Source organism: Sturnira hondurensis, unplaced genomic scaffold (genome assembly GCF_014824575.4).
Source record: "Sturnira hondurensis isolate 20B ecotype Veracruz unplaced genomic scaffold, ASM1482457v3 Scaffold0011512, whole genome shotgun sequence".
NCBI lineage: Eukaryota > Metazoa > Chordata > Mammalia > Chiroptera > Phyllostomidae > Sturnira > Sturnira hondurensis.
Window position 1 is genome coordinate 652,147 of NW_028084143.1, and position 14,945 is coordinate 667,091.

The 14,945-nt window shown below is 49.8% G+C and overlaps 1 protein-coding gene across 1 annotated transcript in view; it reads left to right on the forward strand.

The window, feature by feature from the left end:
• Positions 1 to 14,945, forward strand: part of DISC1 (DISC1 scaffold protein) — a 269,744-nt gene that overhangs the window by 33,707 nt on the left and 221,092 nt on the right. The window contains exons 2-3 of the mRNA XM_037060247.1: positions 352 to 1,319; positions 7,609 to 7,678. Coding sequence (XP_036916142.1) covers positions 352 to 1,319; positions 7,609 to 7,678 — 1,038 coding nt within the window. The remainder of the gene's footprint in view (positions 1 to 351; positions 1,320 to 7,608; positions 7,679 to 14,945) is intronic.

The following is a 14,945-nucleotide window of genomic DNA, read 5'->3' on the forward strand; positions in this document are numbered from 1 at the left end:
CTGACTCTGGATGGAAGTGCTGACGTGCCTGCAAGGCCAAGGGGCGAGAGGCTGCAGGGTCAGAGGAGCTGCCGAGGTTGCGGCTCCCGTGTGCAAGCTGGCATGTTGGCACGGCTCACAGCCATGCCAGCTGCTCTGCCGAACAGGGGCACTGGGGCGCTGTACTGTTTCTACACAGACAAGCAAACGCTTCCTGGGATCATCAGAATTCTCATACCGGGTGACCCCCGACCCTGGGCCAGCATTTCAGATGCATCCAGAGATGTTCTAAATCTGGGGGTGTCCTGCAAACACGGCTCCCACTCAGCCAGTGAGACTGTGTGTTTAACGTGCTGCTTTCTGTCTTCCTAGGCAGCCAGGACTGCTGTCCACCTGCGGTGTTGTTTCGGAGGAGGCGGCTGGCACGGAAACCGGGCTACATGAGAAGCGAAGCTGCGCCCCAGATCAGGTTCCTCTCCCCTGCCGTGGGCACCTCCTTCCGGACCCAGGGAGGGGCGTGTGGTGAAGAGTCCCACCACTCTGAGTCCAGGGCTGGACGACAGTGTGACCTTGAACCTGGAGGCCAGTGGGGAGGCCCCTTGGTTGGGAGCCTTCTTCCCAGGAGCACAGCAGCCTCAGCTGGAACCTGCCTGGGCCACCGAGGCCTCGCTCTGGCCCCGGCGAGGCGGACCTCGGGACTCTGTGGGATTCAGTTCAGAGCCGACGCCAAACTGCCCAACAGGCTGACCAGGTTGTGTGGCCCTGGGTGTCAGGGGGAGCTCGCACCCATGGACAGTGCTGAAGCTTCTGGCCCTTGTCATGATTCCACCTGCCGTGAAGGAGCAAGGAGCACTCGGACCAAAGGCTGTCTGGCCCCAGAGGAGGTGAATGGTGGCAGCTGCAGCCTCGGAAGTGGCCCCAAGGCCCCCTCAGCCCCTGCGAGCTCCCAGGCGGCCTTCACCTCCAGCTTCAGCTTCATCCAGCTCTCACTCTGCGCCGCTGGGGAACGTGGAGAAGCCGAAGGCTGCCCACCATTCAGAGAGGCCGAGGACGCGGAAGCCAAGGCTGCTGGTTTGGACAGGCTGCATGAGGACCCTAGTCTTTTCTCTTCCCCCTTCAGTCTCAAGGCTGCTCAGGGCTCTGCAGACTCTGCCCAGACCGCGGGGGGCAGCCCCGGGCTGGTGCTTGAGCCCCTTTCTGTGCTGGACATAGGCGCTGCCTCCTGCTGCTCCCAGGGCCCCTCAGCCTTCGAGGGCGATGCTCTGCACTGGGACCTGCTGCTTCGGAAATGCGAGCCCCTGCTGCTGGAGTGTCAGCTGAGCAACTGCAGGCAGCTGGAGGTTGGTGTCTGCTCAGCCCCTGGGCCGCACCAGGGTGGCAAGCACAGATTAGGCAGAGGGCAGGAAGTGAGTGGTTCTGGGCTTGACCCACTTCCCCCCAGGGCTGCGGCCCCTCCTGGGTGGCCGGCTGCAGAAAGACGTTGCTGCACTTCCGTTTCTCCTCTTTCCGTTTGAACGCGAATCTGTTCTCATTTCATCTCCTCTGTCACGTAGGTGTTCAGATTTGGGCTGCGGGCTCCCCTGCCGTTCCTGGCTGAGGCGGTGCATGGTTAGTGCAACCCAGCTCTGCTTCAACAAGGGAAACAGGCTGGGAGCAGGGGGACGGAGGTGGTTGGTGTGAGGGTCACCAGATGTACAGCCGCGATGCCTGTGTCCAGCTTGATCCTTCTGCCGCGGGAACTGCCTGCCAGAGTCCATTTCCGGTCATTAAACCTCTCGGCGTCCTCATTTATGGATGATACCACTGCACCGGATTGTTCTGTGGCTCGGATGAGAATGTCAGTGCTTTGGAAATTAGGGTAGACTGCGTAGTTGTAAGTCCGAGCACCGGGGTGGTGCTGGTGCCATCCACCCGGCTGTCCGAGAGCTGCGGCCCACTGTGAGCAGGGCCGTAGGATGGTTCTGCCCTCAGAGTTCCCGGAGAAACCCCGGCAGAGGTGCTCTGTGGCTGACCTGCTGGGTGTGTGGCTCATCTTAGTGAAAGACTGTGCTTTCCTTCCAGAGGGCATGTCTGTGTATGTAAACATCTGTGTGTGTGCACACATGGGTACACATGAGCAGGAGGAGAAGAGCATCCACTCCTCAGGCATTTGGTAGAAGTACCTGAAAACGTGAGGGTCACGTTCATTCCCAGCAATTGTATCTCATTTACTTTCGATTCTTTACCAGCGGTCTGAGGTTCTGGCCCTTAGGGCCTCAGCCCAGGGGTCTGATCTGGAACCCAGGGATACAGTGAAGCCAGACCAGACATGCAGGTCCCTGTTTCCAGGTAATGAGTGGGATCCATGAGTTAGACACATCCAAAACAGACGCCGCTGTCTTCCCCATGAAACCCATTCTAAAGGGCCCCCCTCAATAGATATTTGTGGCTTTAAAGTAATAGAATTTATCCAATCAGCTCCTTGAGGAACTGCATCCATTTCAACCCTCCTGTGTGATGTCAGTCTCTAAGCCCCCTTAGTCCTACAGGTAACCCACCTCCCACGGCCACACCGCAGCCACAGCCACGGCCACACCTCGGCCCTGGTTCAGATCCTTGTTATCTTGCACCTGGATCTTGCAAGAGAGTCTTGGCATATTTCCCTTCCTCCAGTGCGTCCTCTGCATGGTTAGCAGAGTCATCTTCCCAAGCAGTGGTGGGGCAGTGTTAATTCCTCGGCTTAAAACCTTTGGTGGCTCATTGTCCCGAGGGATATTCAAGTGCCTTTTCTCGGTAATGGAGACCTTCCCTAGCCAGCCCTCTGCAGCCTGCCCCATGCCTCCCCCTGCCGCTCAGCCATCTGGTGCGGCTTCCTGCTCCTGAAGACAGCAGGGACAGCTGGGCCTCAGGCCTCTGCTCCAGGCCCTCTGCCTGGAATTTCCTTCCTGCACTTGCCCACCGGCCAAGCTCCTTCTACTGTGGCTCTGAAGCCACTTCCTTGTGAGACGTCTCCTCCCACCTCTTGACCACACGAATCCCTCCTTCAGTGTTGTTTCCAAAGCACATTGGACGCACCGCATTACGGCACTCCCCACAGCCAACACTGGTTTGTTTGTGGGTCCGAATTCCACACTGGACCACGAGCTCCGTAACTACAGGTCACGTTTTTTAGACATTTTCGGATGCATGTTGCCTAGTATGTTTCTTGCCCTCAGCAGGTGCATGATTTATTTTTGTTTTTAGTGAGGTAATTAATCTTGATACGGTGGGCCACAGATTCTAACTGACAGATATTTTTAGATTGACTATCTAAAAGGTAAGCACAGAAGCTGAGAGGCAGACACACAAAGACAAAAGTGCCAAGGGGGTTCCGGCCACCAGTTGTAACGTGTGGGGGCGTCTCCAGCACCAGCTGGGTGTCCTGAAGCTGAATTCAATGCTGACACTGTTTCCCTGGAGGTAGCATCATGTCCCACAGGATAAGGTCCCATAAAGCGTCCCTCCCCACGCGCCAACCCACTCTCAGATGCCAGCTGAAAGTCATGTGGTGGCATAGGGACACAATTCATCCGTAGTTCAAGTATCTTTGTTTGTGATCGCCTGATGCCTGACGAGGGAGGACACGATGCCGTTTTCCGTGATTTGGTGTCTGTTGTATGAAAGAGGGATGACACTTATTCAGTGCGGTGGGAGCGATGGAAAGCACTCTGTCCTGGGCACAGCGTTTAGGAGGGAGAGGCCCTGGTGGCTGGAGTTGTCCATGAGGAGGGGCAGTCCGGGGAGGCTGTCAGGACTGGGAAGAGGGGTTGGCCAAGGATCTTCAACAAGATCCTTTGAAAAATTGGGATTCTAGTGTTTTGGGGCCTTTTAGATATTATACTCTAATTCCTTAGACTATTAGAATATTACTTCCTCTCCCTTCTCCTAAAGTAAAAATGCAGATCTCAGGAATTTGAATTTTAGCTTCTTTTAAAATAGCGATCCTCAGTATTCGCGGTTTCTATATTTGTGTATTCTCTCCCTTGGTAAAATTTATTGGTAACTTCAAAGTCAGTGCTCAGAAGACGCTCCCGGCCCTGTGCGGACATGCGCAGAATGGCTGAAAGCGTGAGTCGCTCCCTCTGCGTGTTCCTGGGGGAGGTGGCACAGGGTGACCTTCTGCCTGCTTGTTACAGTTCCCATTTCGTAAACAAGTGTCCTTTTGGTGGCCTGTGTAGTACCACTTTTTCTATTTCGTGCGTGTGTTTAGGTGATTTCACTGTTGAAAATGCCCCCCACGAGCAGGGCTGCAGTGCTCTCTGCTCCTAAATGCAAAACGCCTGCAACGCAGAGAAAACGCTACGTAGAGAAGCTTCTACGTAGAGAAGCTTCGTCCCGGGGTGAGTTGGAGCCGTGAGCTCGGCGTTGATGAATCAGCTACACATAGTCAATAAAACACCTTTACACTGAAACGCACACGAAACACGGTTCTGTATTTTATCCGATCGGTTGACAAAAATGTGACCAGAGGCTCTTAGGAGCCTAACCCTGTATTTTCCCCAGGAGCGATGGTTCAGTGATTGCTAATTGAGCATTCCTGGTGCTTTTATAGAACATGACTTCCACGAATGGGTAGTTTATGCTGTCGGAAAATAGCCACCCAGGGACTTTGCCAGGGCTGGGGTGGGGCCGAGAAAATTTCAATAAAAGGAAATGCTACCAGGGTGTGCAGAGGAGGGAAATGGGGAGAGCCCTACCAGTTAACCCCGCCCAGGGGCGGGACCACACTACCAGTTTGCCCGGCCCCAGGGCGTGGTAGCCTAAAGTTAGCCCTGCCTCAGGGCGTGGCAGCTGGGCAGAAAGGAGAGAAACCACCTGCCTTCCAAGGGCTGTGTCACTGGGTGAGTCTTGCCCATCAGTGGCTTTGCTTCCGACAGAGATGGACATTAACTCATCAATTCGGGGCCCTACAGGGATAGTTGGATGGGAGGGAAATGGTGAGGTGGGCACTGGCTATAAATGAAATTTTCTTTGCCCTCCCTTCCTGGGGTTCTTCTGCTCCAGCTGTACAAGTGTTTATGGAGGCCACCATCATTTGGATGTGGTAATGCAACCTGTCCTCTGTCACTAATATACAGGACAAGTCACTGGGGAAATGTGCGCTTGTCACATGGAGTGCTTCAAGGATGAAGGGGTTAATGTGTTCATTCCTTCTTACATTCATTCAGAAGGTGTTTGATGACAACCATGCAATACTATGTGCCTACTTTGGAGGTTGTGTTAGTTAGAATGTGTTGGTAACAGCGACACAGTATCAGGGGCTCTGCATCACGAAATCATGTTTCTTGCTTATGCTTCATATTCCACAGATGTGGTTGTGGGCTCTGCTCCACTGAGTCACTCAGGACCCCAGGCTGAGTGATCATATTCTCTGATCATATAGTGCCTCAGTCACTCTCAAGGTGGAGAACACTAAGGGACCCCGCCAGAGCAATGAAATACTTCAGTGCAGAAGTGACCTCTGTCCCCTCTCCCCACACTCATTAACCAGACCAAGGAGGGGAAGGGAGTGTGATCCCCCCATGTGTCCAGAGCAGTGGAGAAACAAACTGCTGTGGGCGGCTCCATTTCCACATGCACTCAAAACAGTTCTGCCTTCCAGATGCTCCAGGGTGAGTGGAGAGCGCAGACAAAATGAAACAAGACACACAAATCGAGGTGAAACGGTAGCTCTAACAGGGTGTGATAAGTACCAAGATAATTTCTTGCAACTCCATTCTCTAGGGGCTCAGACCAAAAATCCGGTGTCATCCTGACTTTCCTCACTCCCACATGTGATCAGCTAGCAAGTCCCTTTGGTGTTATCTTCACCCAGGTGTTTTCTGCATCCCTGAGAAGGGATCTGGTGAGATCCCTCCTTACCATCTTCTCTGCTTCCACTGTGGTCCATGCCACCATCATGTCCTTCCTGGGTCATTTCCATGCCTCCTGCCTCCCTCCTTCGGCCTCTGCCCACAACGGTCAGGAGGGAGTTGTTCAAACACGTCAGATTTTATGCTCAAAACCTTCTGACAGCCCCCCATGACCCTCGGAGTAAAATCAGAAGTTTTAAATGCTCTTCGTGTCTCTCCGTGATGCATTTCTCACCACCTCTCTGACCTCATCTCCCACAGTCTCCCCTTGAATCACTCTCCTTGAGACCCAAGGACCTTCTGCTTCTTAATTTGCAGTGCCAGGGACGCTCTGTCCAGAGCCGTGGCACCGGCTTTGCTCTCTCTGGGAGCGTTTTTCTCCCAAGGTGCAGCGTTTTTTTCTCTCCCAGCGTTTTTTGTCCTCAGGGTGCACTCCCTCAGCTCTTTTTAATCTCTGCTCCAATGTTGTCGTTTCCTATTTAAAATCTCAGCCCCCCCCATCTACCAGCATTCCTGAGCCCCTCACCTGGGTCTACTTTTTCTTCTTTTATAGCATGAATAACTTATTAAGTCTCTATAAAACTTGTGCATCACCTTCATTGTTTGTCTTCCTACACAAGAATTTCCTGCTGTATCTCAGCACCTCCAATAGTCCTTGACACCTAAGAGGCAGTCAGTAAATATTTGTTAAAGGGATCACGTGCATAGGAGCAAGTGCAGGTGACAGTGGCAGTGTAAAGGGAGGTCACCGGGCACAGGCTGGAGGGGTTGCACCTGAGCCAGGTGTTGAAGGAAATGGAGGTGTGTGCCAAGCCAAGGAGGGAGGAAGGTGTTTTTCAGGGAACAAGCCCAGATTCACTCATTGATAGGCCAACAATCCATCTCCAAAAAAAATCCCTGGGTTTCCTGTTGAGAAGAAAAACACGGTGGAACTGCGGTTCTTGAACTTCATTCGTTCTGGAAAACGGTTTGAGAAGCGACTTGTTGGGAAACTGAATCTCCTTTGTTGGTTGCCTGAGAGACACGTGACTAAAAAAAGACAGGTGTCAGCATGAAGGTTGTCCGGTAGAGAATTGAGGCCCGAAGTTTTGTCAGACAATTGAGACTTTTTTTCTACAAAGAACTTGGTTGAAAACGGAATTGTTCGAGAACCAAGACGTTTGAGAACCGAGGCTTGACTGTGATTACCAATGAACTTCAGTAATTCTGTGACAAACGAGGGGGTGGTTGTGTGTATTGCGGGTTAAGTGAGACAGTGAAAGCCTGTGAGGCTCAGGCTGTCCAACGGGGGCGTGGCGGGGTCCCTGCGCTGGGTCCCACCCAGCCTGTGGCCCAGGCTGCTGAGCTGACATTCATGCTTCTTGTCCTGGTTTCTGTTCCAGTTGTGGTGTATTTACCTTCATAATTTTATTGCGATGGTTTAGAACTGAGAGTGTTTGTCAGGTCAGGAAATTTGTAGTCTTCTCTCTTATGCATTTTTATGTAGATGAGGGTACAGCATGATGTATTTGTTTAAAATAACATTTTAACTCTGTGGATTTTATGCTCAAATTACACTTTCTTTATATAACTTTTATTTTGGTGTGGGAAACGGATTCATCTGGTGTTGGGAAAAATGTACATTTGTGGTTCTTTTTTTAGAGGCGAATAAAGAAGTTCAGTTTTGAAATAGTTTCTAGATGCTCTTAGCTTTGCTAAAATAAGTTTCAGGGCTGTGGTAATTTGATTTTCATTTTTTTTCTCCCCCCAAACAACCTAGGTGAACTCCTTAAGATCGAAGCTCCAGAAACTCCAAGAAAAAGCCATTGAGGATGATGACTATGATAACGGTGAGTGTGACTGTGTTTACCAAATATTTCTTCTTTTTCTCATACCGTCCCGTGTGTCACCCCCTCCTTTCTCAGATCTGTCCTCTACACCCCAGACGAACTGTGTGGTCCCTTCCTCTGTCGTCTCCATTGGCGACACCGGACTCTTCTACAGTGCTATTATTTTGCGGATTTCAAAACATGTTATGAGGGTGAATCCTTTGGGTTATGAATAGGACTCCATTGATCGTTTGGAAATACAAAGTACGTGAACAATAAAAGTTACACGAACTCATCATCTGCCCGCCTAAGGTGTGATATGTCTATAATTATTCCTTCATCAGAATATATTTGTCGAACACCTATTATGCGTTAGGCAAAGTGGCAGGAATAGGAAAGCAAGGCAGACACAGTCTCTGACCTTACGAGGCCCCTGAGTGTAAGTCCTCACTGAGCTTTTTGACGTCACACTCTCTGGGACCAGAGACAGGAAATGGGATGTGATTGAAGGTGCCAGGCTGTGCCGCCAGGGTCATGTCTGTCACATGTCTGTGAAGAGGGCCCCAAGGACTGAAACTAGAAAGGAGAAGTAGCGACATGAGACCAGACATGAGGAGGTGGTCAGAAGCCAGAGAAACGGTTACAACGAGGGACCAGAGTAGGAGTTGGGCCAGATGCAGACGTGGTGGCTGGGTGGACACAGGATAGGCTGTGTCACAGGCAGGATTTCCGGTGTGCTCAGCCTGGGAAGGATCTTTATGAAGGGCTTTGGATGCTGAGTATAAGATTTCACACCCATTTCTGCTGGATGTGGAACAGAGAGCTGAAATAACTTTCAGGTTCCCCCAGACACTGTGAACTTGATAAATATTCCCGGTGAGAACCAAGTTTAGCACACCCAAGATTGAGCTAGACATAGAATGTAGGCTTAAGGATTGTTCTGGAAGCTGGTTAGGCTTGAGGTTTGGGTGCCCAACCTAACTGAGCCCATGCTGGTGTTCCCAGAGAACGCTTCACGGGCCATTAGAATGGGGGTGCCACAGAAAAGGGGTGAGTGATTTCCAAGAGGGGGTTGCAAATCTGGTTCTAAGACATGCCCAGAGCCGATGCTGTTGGTGTTCTCATTACGCATCCCACTGAGGTTGAGTTCAGAAAGTGATGGTGGGGGGCAGTGGGGTGGTGGGAGGAAGGAGAGGATTTGGGAATGGAAGTGGAGCTCTGTGGACTCTCCCACCTCTTTCTACAGGCCGTCTTGATTTCATGATGATGTAGGAGAGGGTGAGTGTGTGAGACGAGGCAAGTCTGGGAAGGGGAAAGTACCCCCCGTGATCCCAGCACAGCTGTAGACAGAAAGCAAGTGAGCTACTCCTGGACCAGGGTGCACCTGCTGACTTCTATCTGAGACACACGGTTCAGCCTAGTTTTGCCGCTTTCCACGACTGCACACATTGATTTTCTCTGCCGTGGGCTGAGTCTTGGAGTATTTTTCCTTTAACAACATAGCTCTTTCTGTAACATACAAGGCTATGTCACAGGTAGGAAACCAGGCCCTCTTTTACTTTTTAAAAATTTTTAAAACTGATTCCTTTAGAGAGAGAGAGAGAGGGGAAGGGGGAGGAGAGAGAATGAGGGAGAGAGGCATGGATGGTTGTTCCACCTATTCATGCATTCGTTGGTTGCTTCCTGTTTGTGCCCTGTGGGGAGATTGGACTGCAGCCTGGCTTATTGGGATGATGCTGTGACCACGAGCTACCTGGCCAGGGCCCGGTCCTTTTTTTGAGACCTGGTGACTTTTTGGACTAGGTTTTCTCAAAGGGCTTTGCTAAATGGAAGCCTCGCTTCTTTAGTCTTTTCTCCAAATGTCTCTGAAACAACAAAGGGAACAATGAGGTTGGATAGGATACACCTCGCTGGGGAAGCTAAGGGAATAAATGTATCTTTGTTTCGTGTTTCTATAATTTTTCTCCTTTGTATGTCGCTGTGTGCTGAGACGGAAGGTTTGGGGGTGGGGCCCAGCATTGTATGTTTCACAAGCCTTCCCGGTCACTGGGGTGCGTGCTGATGTCTCAGTGACCCTGTGCAGGGTGTTTCTGCCTGGGAACGAGGCCCGTGGTGCGGCAGTCGGCGGAGTCAGTGGGGGCTAGTTGTGGTTTGTTCCTCTCAATCCCCCAAAAGTTTTTGAAGTGGACAAGGACCCTAGTAGCCTCTTAACACCCTGAGCCACCCACCATCCTCTTTCTATTTAAACTTCCCAAACCTGCAAGCCTGGTTAGTGCATTGAGAGGCAACTGCTCGCATGGAGTGTGCAGAGTGCCTGGCAAGGCAGGCGAGCATTCAGCCAGTGTTGCATGGGTGAGCCAGTGAGGGACTTCTGCCTAAACGCAGAGTCTGAGGCCGGCAGGCTAGACGCAGAGCCAGGTGGAGGCCCTCCTGCCGCCTCAAGATGGGGTTATTGCTCAGCTCCCCTGCAGCCCTCGGCAGGGGGTGGGTGAGGGGGATGGTTTTGTGCAGAAGTGGGCTTGTTATATAGCAAATACCTACTGAGCATCATTGTATGTCACAGTGTTTCTCAAACTTTAATGTATAGCAGAATCACCCGGTAATGTGCTCAGCTCACATTCTGATTAGGTCAGTCTGGGGTGGAGCTGGAGACCCCCTGGGTTCAGTAAGCTCCCACACGATGCTCACGCCCGAGAACTGCAGCGTGAGGCATGATGAGATACAAGGAAGTGAGCAACTCACTGAGCACACCTGCAGGACCCTCCGGGAGTGTGTGGTTTAGGACGGGCGACAGCCCAGTACACAGTAATGATGGTACAGGTACACATGGCATGTCCCTTCAAACGCAGGTACTGGAGTTCCCGAAGGAGGGAAATTCTTCTGCTAGGGGCTGGGGCGGGTGGAAGGTCACAGGCCTGTGGAGGAGGCAGTAATTTAGTGGGCCTTGAAGGGCGAGTAGTGTAGGGGAGGAAAATAATTTTACTTCTACCCTTCTAAGTTCTGGCTGGTGCAAAAAAGAAACTAACATGAGGTAGGTTAACAGGAGAAGATAATAAAATTTATTACGTATGCACATACGGGGGTTCCATGAGAATACAGGACCTGAGAACAAACTGGGAAGTTGGGGCTCATTTGCCACCCTGAGCTAAGACGGAAGGGGGAGGGTTAGTGGGTTGGGCTTCAGAAGGAGGGTAGGCAACTCACAGGTCGATGAGAAGGACCAGACGTTTGGTGAACGAGCTCTTGCCAGGCTACCGGGAAGCAGTGGGAGGCAGGAGAGAGTAATGGGGTTGCAGGTTCTACTCGGTCTGCCATGCTTGGATCGTATTATGCTGAGGGACAGCTCCTTGAAGCGTTCTTTAACCAGGTTTTCCACTTGAATTCCTTTAGGCAAGTCAAGGGAGGGGAGTAAAAGGTTCTTCTTGAGTCTTCTGTTTCCTGAAAATAACGTTATAAGTTTAAAATAATCGATAATCCCCAAAGGTGTATTTTTGGGTGGCAGAACTTCATCCCCCTTGTAGGATGCATTTTAGGCAGGAAAAGAAGTGGAAGAGCCACTGTAACCACACGTCACCACCCAAAACTGGGCTGTCTTGGCATGTGTGATGGGGAGCCCTGCAGGGCCCAGGCCTGGACTGGCACATAGTAGATGATCAAGAAATTGCTCACCCATTAGGGAAGTTTGGACAGTGTCCAGATGGGGAATTTGTTCTAATGAGATTTGTTGAAATAGGATTTGAATACAATTGTCTTGCTCACAGAGTTTGTCCCTTCAAGTGCAAGAATTGTTGAGATTACTTTGGTGCTCAGCTTTTGTAGTCTTGGTATGGGCTCCCCTCATTTTCCTCGTTAGGAGTAGTGGTGCGGCTGTGCTCTGTCGTGGGGAGGGGGCCTGCTGGTGTCTGTGAGGTTCCCCAGGAGAATCTGGAGGGTGACTTTACTCTGCTTGGTTTTGTTGCTTTTCACTCTCTCTCTTTCTTTCTAGTTTCACTCACAAAAATGGCTTGTGCTCCAGAGAAAGGAGCAACTGGTACAGAGTAGGAAGTTCCATGTTTGGTCCCATCGAAGTGCTGGCATGTTTACCTGCGGGGACATTCCGGGGCTCTAATTATATCTGTTTCTTGGTAGGAGAGTGAAGTTAATATTTCCTCATATATTCTCGCATAGTTGGTTTTACCCTGCTTGCTCAGAGTTTCCTTCCTGGAGTGGAAAATGGCCAGCACTGAGTTAGTTTCTCCACCCTTTGTCTCAAACAATAATAGCCACGGTGACAAAAACCTAGTACAATACAAATGTGAGGTGTTGAGAGAAAAATGGTCACGGCAGAGGCCAATGTTAAACCACTTACGAGAGCGACCAGCTCTTGTCCAAATTGCCAGAATCTCTGTTCTTCTGAATTCTTTCTTTGGCAAGATATATCTTTCCACAGGTGCCCTCTGGTGATAGCGTGCAGTTATCCAGGGCGACACTCCTTTCTTTCACGGGACCCTGTGTGTACCCTCCTTCCCGGCTTCCCAGATGGAATGCTCTGCACCAGAACCCCTGCTTTCTCTTCCCAGAACCCGAGGTGCCAGTGAGCAGTGGGGACCCGCAGATGCCTTTCATTGCCTCTCATTCGAGCATAGAAAGGAGAAAAAAAGATGGAATGGAATCCGTGGTTTTTATGGCCTCAGGACGCCCAGATGAAATGGAGATGCGTGTCATTTTGGGGTCCAGGGAACAGAAATGCTAATGTTCGCAGCCTGTACTCTGTTCTGTCTGACTTAAAATGTGTAAAAGATGACCTACCCTCAAGGAATATTAGCTTATTTGGGTTAAATATAAATAATATAAAGATGTGAAATTTTAGTTAACATTAGAATTGATTTTTTTTTTTTTGGTATGAGAACTCGCTCCTTTCAAGAGAAAGGGACCTGATTGCAACGAGTACCAGAAGGAAAGAACACTTACTGTTGGGTGCTATGTGATGGGGCGTGTGGTCAGGGGACCGAGGCTGCCGGGACCTCACTTTCGTCTCTGTTGTCTGCCACGTTCCCTCGGACCACACGTCTCACTTCGCTGTTGCTGTCTGGGGGCCAGGCTGGAAATGCCCACGCATATCCACGTCCTAATTCCTGGGATGTGCAGGTGGCTACGTAATTTGGAAAAGGATCTTTGTAGATGGGATTAAGTTAAGGATTTGGAGATGAGATGATCCTGGATTGTCTGGGTGAGCCGTAAAGCCCATCACAGTGTGCTGTGGGGAGAGGCAGAGGGAGGCTAGAGAAGCAGAACAGGGAGGAGGCCAGACCGCAGAGGCAGAGACCGAGGGGTGCAGCCACCAGCCAAGGGGTGCTGACGGCCGCTGACAGTGGGAAGGTGCAATGGACAGACTCGCGCCCTGAGAACCTCTGAGGGGAGAACGGTGCAGCCAGCACCTCCGTTTCAGCCCAGCAAGACTGATTTCAGACTTTCGGCTTCCCAGGCAGCAAGGGAATAAATGTCTGCCGTTTTCAGCCACAGAGTTCATGGTCATCTGTCACAGCAGCCACAGGAAACGAATGCATCGTGTAACATAGCACCACAAAACTTAGTACATGTGACAGTGTCCGAGTGACACGAGGAAGACGGCAGAGAAAGCAACCCCGAGCATTTGTGCCCCAGCAGAAACACAGAAAGATAAAACCAGTGGAAATGGCCAGAACCAGCATTTTCAGAGCCCTGGAAAACAGCTCCAGGTTTATAGCAACCAAGCAAACCCGGAACCGAAAAAAAGGAGCTAGAAAATGGTAGCAGAGCTTTGTGGCATTTTTACTTGTCCTTGTCCCATTTTCTGTGTAGGACAGCAGTCAATATTTTTTAAAATTTATTTTTCAATTACAGTTGACATACTACATTATATTAGTTTCAGCTGTGTAAAATAGTGATCAGACATTTATATTTCTTATGAGTGATCACCCTATCAATCTAGTGCCGTCTGACATGTTCATAGTTACTACAATATTATTGACTCCATTTTCTGGGAGGATAGCAGTGATCTTAAAGATGGCAGCATGCATTCTCAGTGTGGGACTTTGGTTCCTGATTCCAGGAGGAGTAGAGCAGACCTTACTTGGAAATTATTGTGTCTGACCTAATCTGTCAGGGGTCACCCTGAGCGACTCAACATCAAGCACTTGTCACAGTTTTGGCTCACTCAGACCATAGGCTGAAAGAGAGGCAGGCATGGCTCGAGAGCTTTGCAGGCAGGGTGTGCTAACGGACTGCAACACTGGGGGTTACTGCAACCCAAAGAAGGGTTACTGGTCAAGAGATACAGTAGACTGTCTACAGCCTTGAGCAAAAGTGCGAGATTCTTTGGGACGTGAGCATGTATGTAGGGAAATCCGAAAAAGCACTCGCATCCCAAAGGCAAGACACATGCTCAGAAAAGAGCAAAGACAACCCAGAGTTTTCATCCCTAGCTGCTTCGCGGCTGCACTGCCAGCCTGGCTGCATGCTGAAGGCGCTGTGCGGGCAAAGAGTCAGTTTGCAAAGACCGGGAGAGGCGTTTGTTTGCCTGTTTGTTTTGGTTTTTGTCTGTGTCCTCCCCAGCCCGCCTTTTTTTGTTATATAACACACACACACACACACACACACACACACACACACATATTTGTGGCCATGCAAGGAAACATTTAGAGATGAATGAAAAGGAGAACCCATCTCAGAACATATAGAATGCAGCAAAGGCAGTACTCAGAGGCAAACTTATAGCTGTAAGTATGTACATTAAGAAAGATCTGAAATCAGCCATCTAAATCCACACATTGAGGAGCCAGATAAAAGAACAAACTAAATTGAATGCTAGCAGAAGAAAGGGAATGATAAAGATTAGAGCAGAGATAAATAAAATAGAGAATAGAAAACCAATATTCAATAAAAACAAAATTTAGTTCTTTGAAAATACCAACAAAATTGACAAAAAAGAGAGAAGATGGAAATTACAAATAAAAAAATGAAAGTGAGGACATTACCACCAAAAGAAATGAAAAAGAGTATAAGAGAATATTGTGAGCAGTTTTATGTCAACGAACTAGATAACTAAGATGAAGTGGACAAATTCTAGAAAAACACAAGTTGCCTAAACTGTCTCAACAAGTGAAGAGATAGAATTAGTAATCAAAATGTCCCAATAAAGAAGAGACCAAGACCAGGTGGCTTCATTGGTGAATGCTATTACGCATTTTAGAGGAGTTTAACTTGATTTTTTTCTCAGACTCTTGTGAAAAGTAGAAATGGAATGAGCACTCTCTAACTCATTCTGTGA